Source organism: Spea bombifrons, chromosome 2, assembly GCF_027358695.1.
Source record: "Spea bombifrons isolate aSpeBom1 chromosome 2, aSpeBom1.2.pri, whole genome shotgun sequence".
NCBI lineage: Eukaryota > Metazoa > Chordata > Amphibia > Anura > Pelobatidae > Spea > Spea bombifrons.
The window spans coordinates 63,466,811-63,490,136 of NC_071088.1; the positions used below are offsets into that span (position 1 = coordinate 63,466,811).

The following is a 23,326-nucleotide window of genomic DNA, read 5'->3' on the forward strand; positions in this document are numbered from 1 at the left end:
AGGCCGGGGGCAAAACCAGGAAATACACAGACGAAGCAAACTCACAGTACTGCAGGGCCAGGAAGTACAATGCTCAACCCAGGGAGCCTCAGAGCACCTCTGTTTATAAAAGCCCTTAATAACCTGATGGGCCTCCGGAACCGTTCTCAATTTAAGATTGTAGCTTGTGCCTGTATTTTATTGTAATGCATATAAGTCACAGCTACATTAGTGAGGGGGCCAGCAACAACTGGACAGACATAGGGAAGACAGCGATCCCAGCAACCACATAGACTACTGGTGGCAAAACTGGTAGATGCACAGTCTAGACACAAGATCAGTAAACATCACTCGGCAGTCACTCCTTTAATAAAGGACACAAATAGAGCGGGACACACTTAACGGGGTAGATCCTGAGAAGGGAGGGAGAGGGGGTAGTGAAAAGGGAGGGGGTAGATAGTGAGAAGAGAGGAGTGAGAATGAGTGACAGAATGAAATAATGTGTGGATAAATTGTGTGAGAGAATGAAAGAATTAATGTGTGGATGAAATGAGGGAGATAATGAATTTGTGAGAATGTATTAATAAATATGTGTAAATGATTTGTGTGAATGAGTGAGAGAATAAATGATTGTGTGAATGAATTATGTGAATGAAAGTGTGAATTAGTGAGTGACTGTAAAAGTGTTTGTGTGTATCATAGATGTATAATTGATTTGTGGAAAGGCAAACATGGTACAAGCAGGGTGTTTGAGCCTTGGGGGCCAAGATGGCACAGTTAGGTTTAAACACAGTTAGGTGTAAATGCACCTGAATGCAGACGGCTCTCTGTTTAAGGGACAAAGATGGCATAGGATGGGCTGTTTGGGGACAAAGTTGACTCATGCTGGGCTGTTTGGGGACAGAGATGACAAGTCGTATGTATGCTATCTGAGTGCTGGTCAGGTTCTATGTGGGCAGTGTGGATGCCAATGCTGGCTTTGGGTTGTGCAACCTGTGATCTATGCCTGTGATTTATGGGGGTTAAGCTATACCTTTAATGCTAAGTTTTTATGTGAATTCCAATTGATCTATACCTGAAAAACTGGGTTTGTGTGTTATTCTGTTGATCAATACCTGCAATGCTGTTTACATGTGTTTATTTGATCTATACCCTCAGTGCTGAGTTTCCATGTGATTTCCAGTTGATCTATACCTGCAATGCTATGTTTCCATACACTATTATTGTATACCTGCAAATACAGGATTTGTATGTCTGATTCTATACCTTCAGTGCTGAGTTCACATGTGATTTTCAATTGATCTATACATGCATAGCTGGGTTTGTGTGTTAATGTGTTGATCTATACCTGCTATGCTATATTTCCATACATTATTTATGTATACCTGCAAATATAAGGTGTCTATGTCTTATTCATGCAAGTGCAAGTGTTGTTTTATGTGCAAGTGCTGTTTTATGTGCAAGTGCTGTTTTATGTGTCTATTTGATCTTTACCTATTTTTTGATGCGGGAGCAGAGGGAGTGATTGCATGCTAGCAAACATGAAGAGGGGCCGAAGGAAATGCTTGCGTAGAGTATAATTTTTCCAATATAAAATGTATTGGCAGCAGGGTCTTATATTTATATATTGGCAGCAGGGGCTAATATTTATACATATTGACAGCAGGGGCTAATATTAGTATATATTGGCAGCAGGGTCTAATATTTATATATACACCGTATTTGCTCATTTATAAGAGGATGGTTTTTTCAGAGCAAATGCTCTGAAAAATACTCCTTGTCTTATATACGAGGTAGTCTTATAACCAGACCTCAGGCGTTCACCGGCTGCCAGAGAGGAGGATCACAAGCAAATTGTTGCTTGTGAGCGTCTAAATGCTTATAAATAATTAACATTTTCAGAAATATACAATTTTGATATCCAACTTGTATCCACAAAGGCCTAGCAACACTATCTTTTTAGAGCCATACATTTTTGATTCATAAGCGCAAAATAGCTAATTGATTTAGTGCCTGTCAATTAGGGAATAACGTCAGAATATTCGCCCTGAAGGACCTGCTTTGATAAGAAGCCTTGACAGAAATCCATGTGATAAGCATCTGCTGTATTTATTCTAAATATAAGTCACCGTTCAAAATAGTGTGAGGTTTTACATAAGTAATTCTTCAGTTCTGCATCTATATTGCATAAAATTGTGTTTGCATCTGTACTCTGAGCAAAGAAACTTACAAAAAGAGAGCTAGAGACTGCATCCAGAAAGTTGAATGGATGGAAACATTGACCTTGATTGACTGCAGATAAAAAAACTGTTGTTTGATAGCTTTACCGTCAGAGAAGACAATATGTAATTTTCAAACATAAACCTCCACAGCATTATCTCCCAAGTCTGAAGTTGTCTCATTTGTGACCAATCAGGTTGGAAAATATTAACCTTGGGCCTCGTTAAAATTCTCCTTGTGGAGCAGGATGGACGTGAGGTGAGGCAACGAGAGTTTGATAGCAGAGGTTTAGCTGAACAAGGGCAACATTCACACGTGCCAATCATACCTTTTATTTGGGGAACATACAGTATTGTATAATTAATGGCAAAAGGGGGAAAATATAACGATAGATCAATCATCATAGGAATGCTCTATGTACATATACGTAGGTTTAGAGTTTTAAAAATTATTTTAAATACACTAAAGGAAATATAAAATATTTCAAAACATTTCAATATTAAAGACCAGTACTTATTGGCCAGTATTACCATTGTATATAATATGTCACAAGTTAAGTTGAAGTTTTGGTTTCATTGTCATATCAAGTGAGGATTTTTTTTACATTACCATGCTATATGGTAGTCATACACGTAGTGTGAACCCTTCCAAGGTTCCTGGAAAGGCGCTGTGCCCTAAAATTGGCAATTCTCTTGTGAAGCATTAATTGAGATTACTATTTGAAGGAGACAAACCCACAAATAACAATTCACATAATGCATGTACAAAGCATCTAATTGTAATTAAGAAACAAACACAAAAATAAAGATATTATATAAATATATATATATATTTCTACAGTAATTTAATAAATTTAAAGGAACCACCACTCTCACTAGACAAACAATTTAGGTCAGTAAGTCCTGACCCAGGACCTTGTATTGTAGTATTGGTTATAAGACCACACACATGTATGAATACTAACTACGGTATGTTTGTTAAAAAAACTATACTCTTTCTTTATTAAGAAAATAATATGTGGTTTTCCCAGACTCATACAAATAGGATTAGCTTCATCCCATGGTTTCCCGTTTCCAAAATGCACAATTGTGAAAGCTTTTCCTGTAGTGTAAAAGCCATTATTATTTGTTACATATTGCACAACAATTTTAATGGTTTTTTTCCCTCTATTGACACAGAACACAAATGTTCCATAGCAGTTATAGGGCTGTAATCCGATTAAAAAGAAGGCGCTCAGTACAGCTGAATGACTTTAACTAATTTTTAAAAATGTAGATTCAATTTATTAACTATTATTGGCACATACTGACCAGTTAATGTGCATATACCTAATAACTTGAAGAGCACTGGAGGAAGCAGGTAGATGAACTTCAGAAACCTCGAGCCATTTCTGAAAATGCCTTGCCTGTACCAGGTTTAAAGCAGACTCCTACAGAAAGCAACCCGTGAATCTGTTTCAAGTTCCCTCCTGGGAGGCCACTTGGAAAAAAACCCTTCTGTGAAGATGACAAATTTGAATGCAGATATGTTTCTCTGGGAGTAACAAAGGTTTGGACTGTGAAACTTTGCTTTCAGTTTCTTGTTGTTCGAGGCCAAGGAAGACAACCAAGACATTTCAATTAGTCTATATAGATGCAGACAACTCCTTTTACAATTAAGGTTGCGATTACAAAACCTTTTGGATCCAGAAGAGGCTAAAGAACCACTCACGATGATGACTAAAACTACATTGATGACAGCGCCTGATGTTGAGGTATCAGTTGCCAACATAATTTTTCTGCTGTAATTGCGTAACCTTCAACTGGTGCTTGATGTTAAACATCGTCCCTTAAGTTGTCTCTGGTCTTGATGTGGGGTTTCTAAAAGAAGTCCCTGAAGTAACGTCTAGCTCTGAAATGGTTGAAAATGCAAGTCACATACCCTAAAGAAAGGGCAAAATGCTTGAGGTTGCTACTAATGGCCAATCTTGATTGACAACTTTGTTCCTGATACAAAAGCATCTAAATAATGATTTTACATTATATTTCACAAAACAGCATTCAAAATATTAAAAAATAATTCATACAAAACTAATTATAATCTGGTATAAATACGCCAAAACATTTACACCCCAGCAAGATATCCTTCATTCATCTCAGGTGCAAGCAATGTTATTTTGCCTATAACTTGTTATACACTGCAGTCCACCTATGCCCTCTTCGCTAGCTAGTAACATTAATGCAAGCAACATCTTCTGGCAAGCTAATCTTGTTAATATGAGCATATGCGTGTTGAATAACACATCTACACCTGGGTAACCTTCAATTTACACACATAATCTCGGAACGGACATACTGTTGGTTTTCAATTATAGTAATACTACACATTTATAGAACATATCGTAACCATTCAAACTATAACAAAAGAACCATAATGGAAAACCACCAACTAGACATCATACTTAAATCTTCCTACTGCTCCTTACAGCAAAGTATATTGTTTCTGTTCATTGAACTATGAGGGAAAAACAGTGGAAGTAGTGGATGATTGTGGGAATATTCACAATCTACTACTTTTTCGGCAAAACCTTAGTATGCACTGAATTTTCATGTGATGGCTGGAATTTACATTATATCGCATTACATTTTATTTACAGAGCACCAGGGACTGGTGTATTTGGCTAGGAACTGACCTAGATCGCAATAGTGTATAGGGACCACTTACAAAGTAGATCTCTGATCTCCCCAACCGGCCCATGGAGCAGTGGTGCACTGGGAGCCTGATTACCACCTACGGGGATCTGTTCCCAGCCAAAAGGCTGCTTCCACCTTGAAACTGCCATCCTAGGCTTAGCCCAAAATATGCCTCTGGTGCTGGGAGATCCCATGGTGCAAGGAGATACTGTTTTTAACATGCCTGTGGGCTACTGTTTTAATCACACTTTTATCTGGGCACTCAAAATATTGATAAACACTCCTTGCATAACTAAGTTTACTGCTTATGTTCGCAAAAGCTGATCAACAATCACTTGGATATGACTGCCCTGGGATGTGGTTTCATCATATATCATTACTTTAGGCACTTTCTGGCTACAATGTTTTTAATATTGAAGGTTATAATGTGTCATTCAATCATCCTTTCCTAAATAGTGTACAAATTCACATCTTTGATTACCCCCCCCCCCAAAAAAAAACTCCAAGATAGTAATATCCATTCAATTTCTATGTACTCATGACTGTTTCTTGTATATCCTGTAAAAGAATGATTCTATAAACATAAGTATAAATAAACACCACATGTGACTCCTTATGTGTCCCCTGTTTTAAAATGCATTACCCATTTGGGTGCCAATGATATATAAACGGTTGACCTTTATAAAAATACCAAATGGTTGATTGTTATGCATTCCAATACCCTGCAGTATCCCTGTCACAGGAGGGGTTAATCGGACCCATTCAATTATTTTCCCTTCTGTATCCTAACAGAACATAAATTATTCAATCTCAACATAAAGAAAACCTAAAACATTAGTGAAAAACTCTTCGGGGAATCAGTATGTAAATGCTCTGCACCAAACAGATGGCTGTTAATGGCTAGCTGCCATGGAGGTAGTGAAGCATAGAACAATGGTAAGATTGCAATATGATTTTAACTGTGTCTCTTTACTGTGTGATTTAAAGGGAACAAAGAAAAGTTAGAGTGCTTTTCAAAGTCTTTCCTTCCCAATACTAATCTAATTGTCTGTATATACAATATATATATATATATATATATATATAGCGCCATCATATTCTGCAGTGCTGTACAACAGGACATAACAAGTTATATATAACATAACAATTTGACTTATGGAAACAAAATGTAAGGAGGGCCCTGCTCACAATCTAGGGATATATATATATATATATATATATATATATATATATATATATATATATATATATGTGTGTGTGTGATAATGGTCAAAGATTCAGGGATCTTAGAACAGTCTACTAGTGTGACAGAATTACATAATCTTCAAATATTTTTAATGGTTTTAATAGGAAGCAAAAACACATCGACGAAGTCTGAAAAATGAACATAAACAAACCTAGGTCTCTCCAGGGAACTGACTAAACAAATGTCACAGGTGAGAAATACTGGGTGGCTAAATCCATTCACTGGTAAAACAAACAAAATAAACTAAAAGTCCAAACTCATCAACAATAGCAAGATGCCTTCAATTGTTCAGTATGGAACGCCGTGAGCTTCACCTGCTCTGAGAGGCCACTTTTCAATTAGATGTGGGTGTAGTTTGTTAACACTAACCTCAGCCTATTAGGAGCTGCCTATTCCTTGCTGCATCCTAATTGGGCACCATAGACAAGGTAACATTTCTTGGCCAATCTCAACCAATTAGCATACCTCTTAGGGTTTGACCACGAGGCTCTGGATTTTTTTGCCCAATCTTAGTGTCTCAGGGTGAAGGGGAAGACACAGTCTGGAGCTGATTACTTTGTATCCTACATTGCTTTTCATATATTACACTCTCATTTGGATTGGTGCTTTTTCTCCCGGTAATAACCCTACATGAACGCAGGTGACTCAATGTCTTTACATAATGATAAGTCATGGTTTCCATGCGAACCGGTATTAGAGTCATTTAGTTTTTGTCAAATCACTACATAGAATCGTCACAATGGACTATTTTGGAAAGTTCCCAGGTACAGCAAATAGAAGCTGTTCATTGCTCTTTGGGTCCTGGTTGGCTATATATTAGGTGACAGCTTTGCCAAACCCCCCCCCCCTTGATTGGGTAGAGATCATCTTCCTGTCTGACAGAGATTGGATAAACTCTCGGCCAATTAGGCCAAGCAGGGATTAAAATGTAAAAAAGAATCAAAAAAATACAAAGAACTTTATAGATAATTGAATCTCTCCTGCATTGCTAATATCTGGGGGCGGTGAAAGGGGCATATGCATATGGGAAACATCAGCAATCGTATGCATTAAAGTACATATAATTGCTGCAGGTTCCCTTTAAGGAAGGCTGTTACTTTCAGATATAATGATACAATCCACTCTACTAGCAGTTTATTCACTTTCTCAAGACATGATTCTGTTGATGCTGTCAAGTTAAGGTATTAACAACATTCATCCTTGAACCTCATGCATTTCATGTGAGTGTTTCTTTTACAGTTTACATCATGGAGACTTGGGGGAGGGGAGAGGTGGACTGCGCTGACACCAGCGACATTTGTTTTCCGACTTCTAAAAAAAGCTCCTTATTTGATGCACAAACTCCCGATGAAAACTTAGCTTTTAAGAAAATAGTTACCAGGGGAACTTGACATAATTGACCGAGCAATTTACATGAAAGTTTTCTTCGCAGAAGCGTTCAAATACAAACAGTTCATGTGAGGATTCTGTCAAAATACATATGATTGGTACAGAAAAGAAATAGCTCACTGCCACTTGTAAACCCTACATTCAGTATGTTAGGGTGATCTGTTTTAAGGGTATCTAATGCAAGAGTGTTGCATGAAATACCAACCATGGTAAACCCCATACATGCCAAAGATATATTTTCTAACATAGCTGTTTCCTATAATTGAAGAATTAGTCCCACAACCTTACCTTAAATGTGCTGAGGCTGTGAAAATACACATCACCCCAAAACCCTGACCCACTGGTGCTGCCTATTAGCATACATAGGGACTCCCAGGGAAGGCCACTCAAAGCTCTCACTCTAAAGGAGCAGCTTCGTGTGCAGGGCTAGCACTACATGAGGCAAGACCAGTCACAAACCGAGGCAGCCCTCATGTAGAGTTGGGGCTATGCCGAGACACCCTTAAATCAAATAGGGGTGGGAGGGAAGTTGGGCAGAGAGTGGATGTGGCAAAATACTGCTCTCTTGTCTAGAGAAAGACAATGGTGACATATAAGTCGTCATTGATAATCATTAGTGGTAGAATTGATGCTACTTTTGCCATAAGTCAGTGTGTGAACTTTCTGACCTGCTACATCTGCATTGGTCCACAGTAAGTGCTATTATGGTGAAGTGGAAGCATCTAGGAGTAAAAACAGCTCGAAGTACGAAGCAGTAGAACGCCCACACTCACAGAGTGGGGCTGCTCTATGCGGAAGTGAGTGGCGCATAGAAATTGCCTAACTTCTGTAGCACCGCTCACTACAGAGCTCCAAACCATCTCTGGAAGCAACATCAGCACAAACTGTGCATCAGGCCTTCACAAAATGGGCCAGAGTGGTGTAAAGCACACTGCCTCTACACCCTGCACCAGTGGAAATATGTTCGCTGGAGTGATGAATCACACTTCACTATCTTTAAGTCTGATGGACAAATGTGAGTTATTTGCGAATGCCAGAAAAGCACATCTTAATGGAGGAGGGATAATGGTCTGAGGTTATTGGACACCTTTGGGATGAATTGGATTGTGGACTGCAAGCTAGGTCATTGATCCTTTAACCTAATCTGACTACAATTTACTTTGACATTGGTATTCTATGTCAGCAACAACATACCTAGTAACTTTCTGAGGTAAGCTTCCTCTACATGGGGCCAAGCTTGGGTGGGTGGGTGGTTGTCAAGAGGCACATAGAGGCTTCTAGATTCTAAATTAGTTAATAAGTAGGGTTGTCTAAAACTTTAGTTTAGTTATGTTAGTTTTGTTGTTATGTTATGCACAACATGGTGTGCCGTGTCTGCATACCACTATATAAATAAATAATAAACAATAAATAAATTATAATAATGGGGACATGGTTAGTCACAGGTAGGAAGGCAGTGGTTAGAACAGTGCAGGGATACTCTGGTGCAAAGTGGCACTTTCTCCATCCAGAGAAGAAAAGACATTATATATGGGTGAGTATGATCTCTTTAATTTCTCTCTATGGTTGCTGGGGGGAATAATCATTTAGTACCGTTTAGTAGTGCCTATGGCACATTTGTAGCATCAAATACTTTATTCATCCCACTCTTCACCTCCCATGTATCACATTGTTAAGTCCACAGGACAGCTGCCTGACTTTAATCTGTATGCAGATCACAAATCTAAATGCTATACTGTCCGATAGTTCATGTACAAAATGGAAATAGCAATGTCACAGGTGCGAGATGCATTGTGCATGCTTTATTTTCCTTTTTTTCAAATTAATAAACAAGACCTCATGTCAGGGGTTCACCCTGCGCTGGCAGGTAATTTGTGAAAATCTGTACCAGGCATTAAGGGAGAAGTCAGCAATTAATTTGTCATAACTGAATACCGGATTATACGTGTCTGCTTGCAGTTGTCACAACATTTTGTGTTTGAAATATTTACATTCATAATAAAATAGCACAGCTCTTCCGTGATTAAATAAATATTCATTTCAATATGCGTCTTGATGTACTCAATTCTGCTTATATTATTTGATGGTTTACTGGGGACTTTTATGCAGGTGTTATTTTTGTTATTGCATTGTTGTACTATGTTGCTGTGTTGTACATGTGTCCCTTTCCCCACCATTAGTCAGCTCTCTAACTACTAAAGGCAATTGACTCTATATTTGTTTTCTATTTTTATTTTTTGGCGGGTATAAATTATCCATGTTAAAGTATTTACAAGGTACTTTAACCCCTTCAGGACCAGCGTTGGCAAACTGCATCTTCCCTTGAAGACCGCGCTCGTGATTCGTTGCAAAGAGATCACGTGCACGGAATTGAGGGGGAGTGGCTGCTACAGATCGCTGGGGATACCCAGAGGCCAGTAGCAGCCGCCCAGGGCCGGCCTTAGGGGTGTGCGACCTGTGCGACCGCACAGGGCGCCATGGTTGCAGGGGCGCCTGACCGGGACTTAGATTAAAGCATCGTTTTTTTTTTTTTTGTTTTTTTTTTAAACTTTATTTAACATCATTGATGTTAAATAAAGTTAAAAAAAAAAAAACGATGCTTTAATCTAAGTCCCGGTCAGGGGCGCCGAGCGGTTGCTCGTGAAGTTCTCGGCAACCGCTCGGCGCCCCTTACTCTCCGTGACTCCGTCGCGGTGCCAGCATCTCATGTTGAGCGCCGGACTATACCGGCGCTCAACATGAAATGCCGGCAGAGCGAGAAGACGGATGCCTCCCGCTCTCACCGCAGGACTCCGGCAACAAGGTAAGTGGGGGGGGGTAGTTTGAAGGGGCAGAGGGGGGGGGTAGTTTGAAGGGGCAGAGGGGAGGGGTAGTTTGAGGGGGGGTAGTTTAAAGGGGCAGAGAGGGCGGGTAGTTTGAAGGGGCAGAGAGGGGGGGTAGTGAGGGGGGGCGCCAGAGGAGTAGTCCGCACAGGGCGCCACAACGCCTAAGGCCGGCTCTGCAGCCGCCCCTCGCGATCCCAGCGTCCATAGCGACGCTGGATCACGCATCATCGATGACGTACCTGTTATGTCCCGGTCTGCCGGTGACCTTTGACCCGAAAGTACCAGGTACCTCCCGGTCTTGAAGGGGTTAATATGCATTCTTTGTTTAAAAAGCTGCCTGGGACACAGTCGTGTCACTTAAATACTATGTATGTGCCCTTTAAAACTGGAGATTGTTCATACATGGTTGCCAGCTCAAGCTGAGGCACTTGCAAAAGACAACAGAAGTAAAATGTCCTATCCAATTTAGGACTGTTGGAAGTTATATCCCAGTGGTATGATAATTCTCCCAATTCTTCATATATTATCTTAATTGCACTGACGCAAGTGTCTTAGAACATACTGTCGTACTCTTCTGATCTCTGAACTTCAAGAGTCTAATCTACAGCAACCTGGGTAGTTTGCCTAGCCTGGCGAACAACAATTTACTGACACAGAAAGAAAATGTATCCAAATATCATGGTTCAGTTTCATTCAATTCTCTCTCCCACTTATGCACACATCAGAAACTATTATCTTTGATATTTCCGAAAAACCAGCAGTAAACTTTGAGTGAACGAAAAAATAATCTCAGTAAGAGGCCGTTCTACAAACGCTTATCCGACCTTTCTGAACATTCCAACCATACATTCATTCTCCTTCTATCCGTGAGCTCTGTGCCGTGTTATGGTTTGTTCTTCCAAAAAAAAACCTAATGCCAGTATGTAAGGAAAGGGTAAGTGTATTAGAAGAAGAAGCATTTGAATACAAAGGAAATATATTTACTTCCCTATATCCAAAGAGATTAACTTCTTGTCATGCCATTTTCAGTATAAACTTTTGTCAACGTCACTGGACACAGCAAATTGTTGGAAATATATATATTCACATTTATACAAGCCTATTCGTGACCGATGTTTCATGGGATGGAAAAATTGATGATTTAGAGTAGAGTTGAACAGATAAAAAATGCCAACATCAGCTGAATACCAACACTATGCAAAGTTTTGCATTTGGAGATAAAAGATCAAGTATAGAATTAACAACACTAAATGGTGGTAGGATAATGGCACCTGGGAGTTATGGCACTTTGCATGTAAGTAACTAGGTAAAGTGCATTGCTGGAAAGTCACAAGCCAGATAGGGCTAGGCAAGTGTAAAGTACCTTTCATGGGACCCGCAGGTTCTATCCATTGTCTGCCTATGTCCTGCCAACATGGCCATAACATTTTTTTTATCATTTAGATGGTCAGTAGTATTTTTTTGTGCCATGTGACGCTTAGAATACAACAGCCAAGATAGATTAATTTTGAATACCTCCATGCAGGGCTCCATCTTTCATGGGGCAACAGAAGCAGCTGTCTTGGATGCCCTTGAGCTGCCCAGAGACAAAGCCCATGTTCCCCCTTCCGCTTACTGAGGCAGATGTGACATCAGTAGGGGGCAAGAGCCTGCCCCAGGTTCTGATCCTGTCCCAAGAGCCCTAGTTACGCCTCTGTCTGTACTGAAATATTTTCAGGATTAGAATTACTTATAGGTTATATGGAAAAGGTCAACAACCTACTATATACTAATTCTATATATGTAGTTGTAGTATTAGGACTTTGATGCATATTTAAAGAAAAAACTATATATTTTGTTTATTCCAAATAACAACAGCAGTAAGAACATATGAACGTAGTAGTAGTTTTTTTGTTTTGTTTTGTTTTTTACACCTGTTCACATCAGTTACCGTTAGTGTTTCATACAGGAGTAACAACCAACAGCGAACTGTAAGACGTGAAAGACCATTCCCAAACAGTGTGAGATAGCAAGCAATTATATTGCATTTCCAATAATTCAAGGCAAGCATAATATAGGATCACGAGTTAAATATTAAATGCCGGAAGGGGGCAAGCACACATGAAAAGGTAGGCTTTTGATGGCAGAAAACTAGAACGTGTAATGGAAATGCATTTAAACACATAAACCGTAGTAGCCGATTGCTTTACTAGATCTACAGAGATATGAACAAGTGACCTCCAGCTTTCACTTAAATCACGTAATCCTCTAGCATCCTCAGTTTGAAACAACGGTAATAATAACAAGGCTTTCATTATGTCCCTTAAGTAAACCAGTAAACTAAGGGAGCATGCATGAGGTTTTATGAACTGTAAACTAATGTAGGTAATAAAACCTTACCCTACAACATTAACTTCAGTCTGCGTCCATAACCTCTTCTAGCTCGGAAACTGGATGGTTAAAATGTATACTGCAAAAATGTGTTGGAATGATAATTTTCCAATGTAACCCTGATGCATTACACATCGGAATCAAGGTTCTGAGGTTTTCTTGAAATGTAAATCTCTTACAAATTTTCAAAATGATTTTATTTCATATTTATTATTTATACAAAAAAACAATGTTCTGGGGCTTCCTAAGTTCTCATGTAGTGTAAGGAAGTTACATACTGCCATCAGTGGTAGAGGCTAATACAGTAAGAGAATTTGAACACGCATGGGATAGGCATGTAGTTATCCTGCCAAGGACACGTTAAGGGTTCAGTCTTTTAATCAGGAAAAACTGTCAGATAAGATGGGCCAAATGTTTCTTATCAGCCATTACATTCTGTGTTGATCATGTAAAAAAATATTTGGATGGATGCTACACATTTCTTTATTGTCACAGTCATTACAGTTCTGCCTTAAACAAATGACCCAACCTATTGTCCCTTTTTTTTCTCTTTCTTGAACACTCTTTCAAAATCTCCGGAGAAAAAGCAGCTCAGCTTTAATGTTAGTTTGAAGCATTGTCTGTGCAAGTTTCCAAGTTAAACTATATGTCACTACTGCTTCTCACGGGCGCCCAGAGTCCACTGGGAGCTACGAACCGCAAACTATCCATTACGTGGAACAACATCCAGTGATGTGCTTGGAGAATGATTGTGTACTGAAATCTCCAGGAAGCGCAGAGAAAAATAACCTTAAAATGGAACTTTAAATACCAAGGCATTTAGCATAACTGAATTAATTTTTTAAAACTACAGGGAACTTCTAATTTGATTTGTTTGTTTCTATGGTGTCATTGTTTTGGGCTGATTTGTTTTATAAGTAAAAAGTAAAAATACGGGATTGGTACTGCCTGATGCTGAGGTGGAGGCAGGACTTCTGGCATCTATTTCCAGATCTTCATCTTACCCCGCACTTACAAAGAATGCTTGAAGCAACCAGTAATCTTAAATTGTATGCATTTCGCAGGCCGTTACAAGTAGCAGTCTCAAAGTCCACTAAACCAAGGTTTTTCAAGTGCCCCTAGTAGTATAATGGTTACGCCTCACATAGCACAGGGACTGTTATCAAGCAGCAATAACCTATATTTTTTGTTAATATTTTTTTTGTATATTATATATTTTTTATATAAAACCCATATACAAACCCATGCCCTTCCCATTCGCCGGCCTCATGTACACCCCATTGTCCTACCCATTGTTCCGGCTATGTTCCACCCATCACCTTGCCCTATGGTCCTCCCATAAGCACACTTAGTCCCAGCAAGGGAAGTTTAGAGTTAGTGACGCCTGGGTCTACGAGGGCCCTGCAAAACTGACACGCATACATACTAACACAAAATATTGCTCTAACATCCACTATCTTTAACACTGTATACTAACATACACGCACATTCTTTTTTCTGACCTCCTCTCCATCTCCCCGGCGCTGCTAGCCTAAGGCCTTCCACTGTCACTCACCATAACACTATATGCTGACGCCTACCCACACACACTAAAGCACTAACACAAGCACACACTCATGACAACACCATATGCTCACAAATACTAAAACCTTATAGTAACACACACATGCTAACATCATATGCTTACATACACGTGTGCTAACACTATGCACTAATATACACATTCATGTTAATGTAATCCATCAATACACACATCATATCCTCACACACTAACACCACACTCTGCACATATGTTAATGTTGGGAATGACTATTGTAGGAAAGGCTGATTTTTAATAATATATCTTCATAAGTGTAACAGGCAATTTATGAGCAACCCTCGCTCCTGTCTTCGACTGGCATGATGTGTTAGCTTATCCAAGTTTAAGTTTACAAGGCTAACTTATGCATATATGTTGACACAGCAAGACATTTCCTTGTTTTACATGAAAACAGCTACGTGAACCATGAACTACATATATATATATACCGTATATATATATATATATATATATATATATTTATATATCTATATAAAAAATGTATTGTTTTATATAGAGCCATCAAATTCCGTAGTGCTGTACAATGGGTGGACAGGACAAAACAAGTAGTATGTAACATAACAATCTGACTTACAGAGACAACAGGTGAGGAGGGCCCTGCTCAAACAAGCTTACAATCTAGAGGATATATATACATATATCTCCAAAGAAATGAGAGCACACATGGAGTTTAAAATGCCAATCCAAAAGGATTTTTTTAGCACTTACAAAATCTACATTTCTGACCTCTAAGGGTCCATATTTCTATAAATATATATAGCTAATTTACATATAAATACATATATATGATGTGTGTGTATATATATATATATATATATATATATATATATATATATATAGTTCATTTACATATAAATACATATATATGATGTGTGTGTATATATATATATATATATATGTATATATATATATATACAGTAGATATATAGATATACACACTGACTCTTAACACTTTACACACAAACTGACTCCACAGTACAGTATACATACATACATACATATACATGCATGCACAAACACACACTACTCCCACCCTCCCCCTCTTACCTCATGAAATTCTGCCTCCACTGCAGCTGGCACTCTCTGTACTATAGTGGGGTTCATGGGATACGCGTTACGTGACCTCCGCTGGGCACTTCAGTTATCGTTCGTCTGGGTGCCGTGCACCTGTGTCACCTGCTTCTGTGCACCTCTCTGGCAGAGGTGCATTACACAAGTACAGGGTGTACCCCCCCTTGGTGGCAGCCCTGTATACGAAGTATGTATGTAACATAAATGCTGCAGTGTATCATTGGTGCCACAAAAAGCGTATTAACATCTTTCTTTGTAGAAGACCAGGCAATTTCTATAGTTTAGCTCCAATACACCTCCCCTGGTGTCCACTATCACATATGTGACAGGTACTGAAATGGCTACAGAAGTAGTGGGGGAGTTTATAATGTCTTATCATTCTTCAGGCATAATGCAGACATCTACATTCTGCCTATTCCCAGCCTGATTTCCGCTGCTCCCCAACAAATTCTCTTCCACTAAGGCATCTCTGGGGCTAGTCCCTCCCCTATGTATGGCTCACCTCGCCCCTCTACAAATCCACTATCCTAGAAGAGGAAACATTCCCAGGAGCCTATCCTGGATAGGTATGCTTGTTTATTAAAATTCATACAGGGCCACCTTCAAAGGTAAATGGACACTAGCAAAACCTCTAAAAATACCTCAGCTAACCACTCTTTCCCTCAGATTGCTTAAGTGAAGAGAGCACAAAGACATTAACACAAAATATACATGTGATACGGAACATTTTGCAATGTTGGTTTATTTCTTAAGCTCATCATAAAGAATTCACCATCATACTTGGGCAGTCTAAGTATCCCCAACACACACGTCCTTGAGCAATGAAAACAGCTCAGTTCAGGGCCGGCCCAAGACATAGTGCTGCCTGGGGCGAAGTTTGAAATGTGGCCCCCTGCCCCCCCCATTCCCGACGCCACTGCTCATTATAGTAACATAGTAACATAGTTCATAAGGTTGAAAAAAGACCAAAGTCCATCAAGTTCAACCTATATACAGATTGTGACCCTACTGTGTTGATCCAGAGGAAGGCAAAAAACCCTTATGAAGCAGATGCCAATTGCCCCATACCAGGGGGGAAAATTCCTTTCCGACTCCAAATATGGCCAAATATAGAATAAATCCCTGGATCAACGTTCTGTCCCTAATATCCAGAAAGCATAATATTGCTTTCAAGAAACACGTCCAGGCTCCTTTTAAACTCTTTTATTGAGTTTACCATTACCACTTCCTCTGGCAGAGAGTTCCATAGTCTCACCACTCTTACTGTAAAGAACCCCCGTCTGTGCTGGTGTAGAAACCTTCTTTCCTCTAGCCGTAGAGGATGTCCCCTTGTTATAGATACAGTCCTGGGTATAAATAGGTCCAGGGAGTGATCTCTGTACTGCCCCCTTATATATTTATACATAGTTATTGATTATCTACCACCCCTCCCTATTATCTACCCCTCCTTTGTACTTCACTTACCTTCCAGCAGTCCTGCGGCGAGTATTCCTGCTCTGCTGCGATGCGCGCTGCTTCACTGCTGAGCATTACAATCCGGCACCGAGAGAGATGGACGCCGAGCGGGTACTGAAAACTTGATAAGCGAAAACCACTCGGCGCCTCTCTCTCCTCCGCTTCAAAAAAAAAAAGGCGCTTTGGGGCGCAATTGCCCCACTCTACTCCATGACAGGGACAACTGTGAGCCCTTGAGACTGGAGAGTGGCCCAAGGATCTGTCACTTTTGTCATATGGAAAAGATGACTCTACCAAGAAGCATAGTATGAAACTGTCCCCTCACAATCGCTGCCTTTGGTGGAGGCAACAGTAAAAGCCTGATGTGATACATCCAAAAAGATGTAGCAACCAATTATTTTACAGAAATGGATGATCTGAAATGGATATCACACGCACTCATATATACCGTATTTTACATTTTATTTTCCATATGCATGGTTATTATTATTATCATTATTATTACATTCAGTATTGTTGTACTAGATAATGAATGCACCTTATTTCAAGGCCAAGTGGTACCTCATGTGAGATATACTCGATATATATTCCTGGAGCATATTTATCCTTATACTTAGTGGTGTTAAAGAAGAGGCATAGATGGAATATTATGGGTGCAGTTAACCCTTGGTTGTGTTACAACCCAACACTAAACACTAAGCATTAATGTTAAATGAAGAATCCACCTCCCTTTATCAGGATGCACCCGTTACAAATACTACGGCTGTCTATTTGCCCTAAATATAATGAAATAGTTTGCAGGTAGGACATATGCTGGATTGAGCTGGACCATATCATGTAAAGGAATCAACCCCAGTCAGAGTATAGAACTGTGTCAGGGCTCAATGATCAAAGCTAAGAAGGGGCAACTAGGAAACGGCAGATGTGCCTTTTAATCAAACTAATTAAAAAAAAAATCATGACCCTTTATCCAGTCGCTTCTACTTAATAGACTTTACTGTGTCTGTAATATAATGTATATATTGCTGGCTTTATCTCCAGAATTCTGTCTTAGGCTATTATAAAAAATGCTGATAAAGGAAACAAGACCAAACATTCTACAGTTAATGGAGTCCAACTCTATTTAACACAGATCTTTAATCATACTTCCCGTGAAATTAGAACTAACAAAAACGCACGGAAAAATATTTCATGCATAAACAACGGTAATTACACTGAATTATCTGATGTTAAACAAAAATCCTAAACAGAACAATGCTGTTTTTGCTTAATAGCTGTTTTACTTTAGTAAAACGTTTCACCTGTACATTCCATCAACGTTTTCACGGAGTACCTGCAACCGGTTCCTCTGGGAATATTTGCTGGATATATGTTCTACAGCCTAAACGTCCCAACAATATGTATGAAACATCTTAAAATATGCTTAGAAATTAAGTAGTGCAAATAAAATACAGTATTAATCATCTAAATCCCCTATTGCATTACCTAAGTTTTGATTAATGGGTCACAAAGTCACAAAAAAGGTGTCAATAAAGCCCTGTCCTCCAGCCAAATCTCTAACAAGTTCCCCAAGTTCCTCGTTTTTTTTATACAGTTATATAGCTGAAATTGAAAAGTACATTCATCCATTAAGTTCAACCTTTCCATGATATCCTCAATTGTGTTGACTGTAAATAACCCCTAAACCTTTACCCCCCCCTATGGGAGGCAGGGCCAATTTCCGTAGTTTTGCTCTAGAGTTACTGACTTATCTTATCAACAGCTTCCACTTTACCTAGGGAAACCTATATATATGTTTTTATTAAGCGATGGATAACATGTCAAAATTCAGCTCCACAAAAATATAAATTTACCCTATTCTTTCCCTACAAATTCCAAACCAAACAGCAAAAAAATTTCTAAAAGCTCACACTCTTCTTTGGAAATGTATCCAACAGATGCTAAATGTATTGAGTTGCATGAGCTGCCTGTGTAGGCCACAGGACATAATGCAATTTACGCCCTCCTAAGAAGTGATTAAGTCCCCCAATCATACTAACAACAAACTATGGGTAGAAAGTCCGAATGTCCACAAGTGTGCCATCACACCTATTCTGCACCTGCATTTGAAAGCTACTACTCTAATGGCTCTTGCCATCCTTGCTATTTTTTTTTCCATCGTTGGTTACCATGGTAGCACGCCTTTTTCAGTTCACTGTTTTAAAAAATAGTCTTCAAGAAGCTATCTGCAGTACAGACAAAGCCTCCACGTTTAACAGTAAACTTAATGGAAGTCTTGCTTGTCCACTTATGCAACATGCAAAACTTCCAGTGTGAGCGGGTAAGATGGCAGCCGGTTGGCTAAGAAGACAACGCTTGTTGTGGTTCTGCACAGGAATGGACATAATGAGGGATTGTGAGTCGCTAATAAATTTTTGTTTGTTTTACACTGGTCTTACTAGGTAGTGATTTCATTTTACCCTAAGGAAGCTTTGCACTTGCTTTTAATTTCAATATCTTACACGGAATCACACATATATGTTGCAAATCAGTTATTTAATACTGTTCTCCAAGATAAAGTATTTAAAGAAAAAATCAAAAAGCCATATTTAAAGAACAGATTACTCATTTATTATGGAAAAATACATTATGTATCATATTGTTTAAATAAAAAGCACACAGCTATACTCTTTACACAGATGATAATATTTTGTTAACTCAGATGAAGGGGCCACTTATTAATTGCATACAGTCCATTTTAATATTTACGTCCCAGTTTGTTCCAGATCCATATGTTATTGCATGGAATTCCATTATTACAAGGGTCTTATGAATAAAGCACTGTCGCCACAGGGCAAGGGGACTGCAAAGTTTGCTGATCCAGAAGTCAGTTCCTTTTGTTTGATTATGGTTGAGGTAGAATGGTGTCCTTTTTGATATTTGAGTTAAGTTGATTCAAAACTGTCCTCCATTGTAGTTTTTGGTACAATAATTACTGCCATATCCCCCAGTTTAAAAAAAGCACTATTTTTTTTTTTCTAAAGCCACTTTTCAATATCGCGCTTTTAAAGATAACAACTAATACATATAAAAACATTTGAGGAATGATTTACTCAGCTAATTTATATATATATATATATATATATATATATATATATATATATTAGCAATAATGTAACAAATTACTTAACAATAGCGGTTAACATATTGCAACAACAAATACCTTATATGCGATACTAGCACTATCCAAACTCCTTAAGCTACTGTATATAGGAGCAAGAATGATGTACACAAACATGCAAGAATTACATAGCCCCGTCACATAGTGCTGATAATAGAACTAAATGCAAATGTATAATATTGGCTCAACTATGGCTGCCACAATGATTCTGTAAAGAAGAGGCATCACAAACCTTTGTTACTTCATGTTGGTCCTTGGCATGATACAGTACCAGCAGTTTATAAGGCTCCCTGTATCTCTATATTTTATAGAACCAAATGAGCTAAAAATCCTATAAATATTAAGTCTGTAACTGACCTGTTCTACATGCTGAGTACACACATTTTGCATTATAAGTGAAGCCACGTTATACAACAAAATGTTGTGAGAATTTGTATGCCACTTGGTTGGCATATGGTTGTTTTAAATGACAGATCAAATCCTAAGAATCAAAACTTTCCTTCAATACAAGGCAGTTAAAAAATTACACTTGGTATGTATACCAAGTAGAGGCATATATTGGCATTATACAAGTCTAACATGGATTTTTAGGTTCCCCGGTCAGCTAGTGGTTGCCACTGTTTAACATATATGCAACATGTTGGTCAGTGGGTTTTATGTAACTCACTTATTACATGTCGATATTAAGCCAAGGATAAAAGCCTCCACTAAATCCCTGAACTTACAATATAAAACAGCAACAACTAATTTGAAGAACCATTCTTTTAGGACCATTTTGTAAAAGCTCAGTTATTGGTTTTTTTAGACCTTGCCATAAACACTTATCTGTTATGAGGGACCACTTAATACATTTGATGTCAAATGTTAGATCAAATTAAAGACATGGGCATCTAGGGATTTTACAGGTTATTCCAGTAAACCAAAATGTGTGATTCATTGGTAGCCATTTTGCCATTTTAGATACATGAATGCATATTAGTAATTGCCTTGTATTAGAAGGTTTATATGACAATAAGATCTTACTAAGTAGATCTTAGCTGCAGGATATCACCAGAATACTTTACTTTGAGGTTGTTTTGAAAAAATGGAAATCACTTAGGGCAGATATGAAAAAAAGCAATTTTGTATGACATAGAAAAATGGCACAATTAACATTTTCTTTGATAACCGCCTAAACCACATTGAGGGTAACTGTAGCGATCATGACTGATTGTTAATTTGCAAAGCAGAGCACACACATTCAAAGGATACATTTCACAGCATGTTCCAGTATTATATAGGCTGGAACAAAATGACAATTGAATCTCAACAATTACCTACTAAAGTTTAACATTCAGTTATGGAGACATTTTTTTTTTCTCCCCGCAGATATATGACAGACATTACTTCAGCAAATCTATAGAGATGGGAAACTGATTTTTACCTGCACAGCTACCCTCCTTTTCTTCAAAGCCAGCACTACATGTACATTTTCCAATCGGGACCAGCCACTCCCCCTCTGCACTGCAATGCATCCTAGGTGGATTATCCAGGTCTACTTCAGAGTTATTCACACAAGTCCCCCTAACTTCCACCAGAGTCGAAAATGCTGCCTCTGCCACTGTGTCTGGAAAAACGGCTAAGTTCTGCACCGTGGAGAGGCACTTTTTATAATAGACACGCACTGAGACTAATGCAACACAGGCCCCGACATCCTGGAATCCCAAGTGGAAACCTCGCTTGTTCAGGTGGCCGATCTCCCTGACTTCCGTGTTCAGTTTCATTTTACGCTCCCCTAGGTCCCCTTGGGTGAAGCTCTCATCAGCCGCTATAGTATCAATCTTGATATACCTGCTCTCTTTGATGTTTCTTCCCAGGTCATAATCAGATTCTATGTAGTAGAGATTAAAGGTCTCCTTGCATGTCCCCACCACTCCAGGAATGCTGTTACAGTCCCTCAAGGTGAACTTGAGTTCAATAAAGATTCTTTGTCCATTTCTCCTCAGGATCCAGCCGGTTTGTAGCCAGTTGTTCTGGTTTGGCTCCATCACATTGCACACCTGGTAGGTACGAATCGGTTTGTAATTCTCATCAACGCCACTGATTTCTTCCCACTAGTAGAAAGAAAAAAGGACCATTTAATTGTATGCTTTAACTTTTATATGCTGTAAAATATATACATAACTTAACTTCCTTCTTCCATTCCAGTAGTGTTGCCACTGAAATCAATGTGTGGTTCTTCAAATGTATGCAAGTAGAACTTCAGTGTTCAGCTATAATACAAGTTATTGGCTGCCACTGCTCCCAATAGTCTGTGAGAGCCGAGTTTACATTGGCTTCAAAAGGACTGCCACAGAGCATGTGCGGGAAGCAAACTTAAGTATGCTACCTACTTTCAGCATAGGGAGCATTAGGTATGAGATCCATGGGGCATAAGCCTTATCTTCTTACTATAGTAAGTAAAGAATACATGCACCCATAAGTGTGCAGTAAAATGCATTGTAGACCTTGCAAAATGGACCTGTGTGTGTATATGTGTGTGTGTGGGCAGGCCTGTATATGGGCAGTGTATATGTGTGTATACAGGCAGTGTATGTGTATGAGCAGGCACGTGTAAGGGCATTGTAGGTATATATATATATATATATATATATATATATGTATGTGTGTGTGTGTATGGGCAGTGTATACGTGTGTAAATAGGCAGGTGTGTGTATATGGGCAGTGCGTGTAAGGGCAGTGTATATGTGTGTATATGGCAGTGCACACGTGTGTATAGGCAGTTGTGTGTAACAGCAGTGTATATGTATAAGTGTGTTTAAGGGCAGGTGTGTGTAAAAGCAGTATAACTAGGCAGTCGTTTGTAAGGGTATGGAAATAACATAACCTCTGTGAAAAAAAACATAGAAAACATAGGGGGCACAATTTTCTATTATTGGAAAAAAAGAGCTAGCAACAGCTGTAGATTAGGGAAGATAAGTGTAAAACTTACTCATCATAAAAAGTATGACTTCAAGGTAACTTTCCTAAACTGAAATCCATTGTTTATAGTAAAAGTAGAACCCCACAGAACTTGAGACAAAGGTATATTTTATTTGCATACATATATACAGTATACTTATCTAATATTGTGCAAAAGTTTTATGCTATGTGTGAAAAAATGCAGTAAAGTAAGTAGGCTTTCACAAATAGACATTTTAATAGTTTTAATTTTAATTCTAAATCAAATCAATGTTTGGTGTGACCACCTCTTGCTTTAAAACAGCATGAATTATTCTAGGTACACTAGCACACAGTTTTTAAGGAACTCTGCAGGTAGGTTGTTCCAAACATCTTGGAAAACTAACCACAGGCCGCCTC

The 23,326-nt window shown here is 38.8% G+C and overlaps 1 protein-coding gene across 1 annotated transcript in view; it reads right to left on the reverse strand.

The window, feature by feature from the left end:
- Window positions 1–20,763: 20,763 nt before the first annotated feature.
- The window catches only part of LOC128472631 (ephrin type-A receptor 7-like), a 37,484-nt gene continuing 34,921 nt past the window's right edge, over window positions 20,764–23,326 (reverse strand). Inside the window, exon 3 of the mRNA XM_053454543.1 lies at window positions 20,764–22,080. Within this exon, the coding sequence (XP_053310518.1) occupies window positions 21,370–22,080 (711 nt within the window). The 3' untranslated portion in view covers window positions 20,764–21,369. The remainder of the gene's footprint in view (window positions 22,081–23,326) is intronic.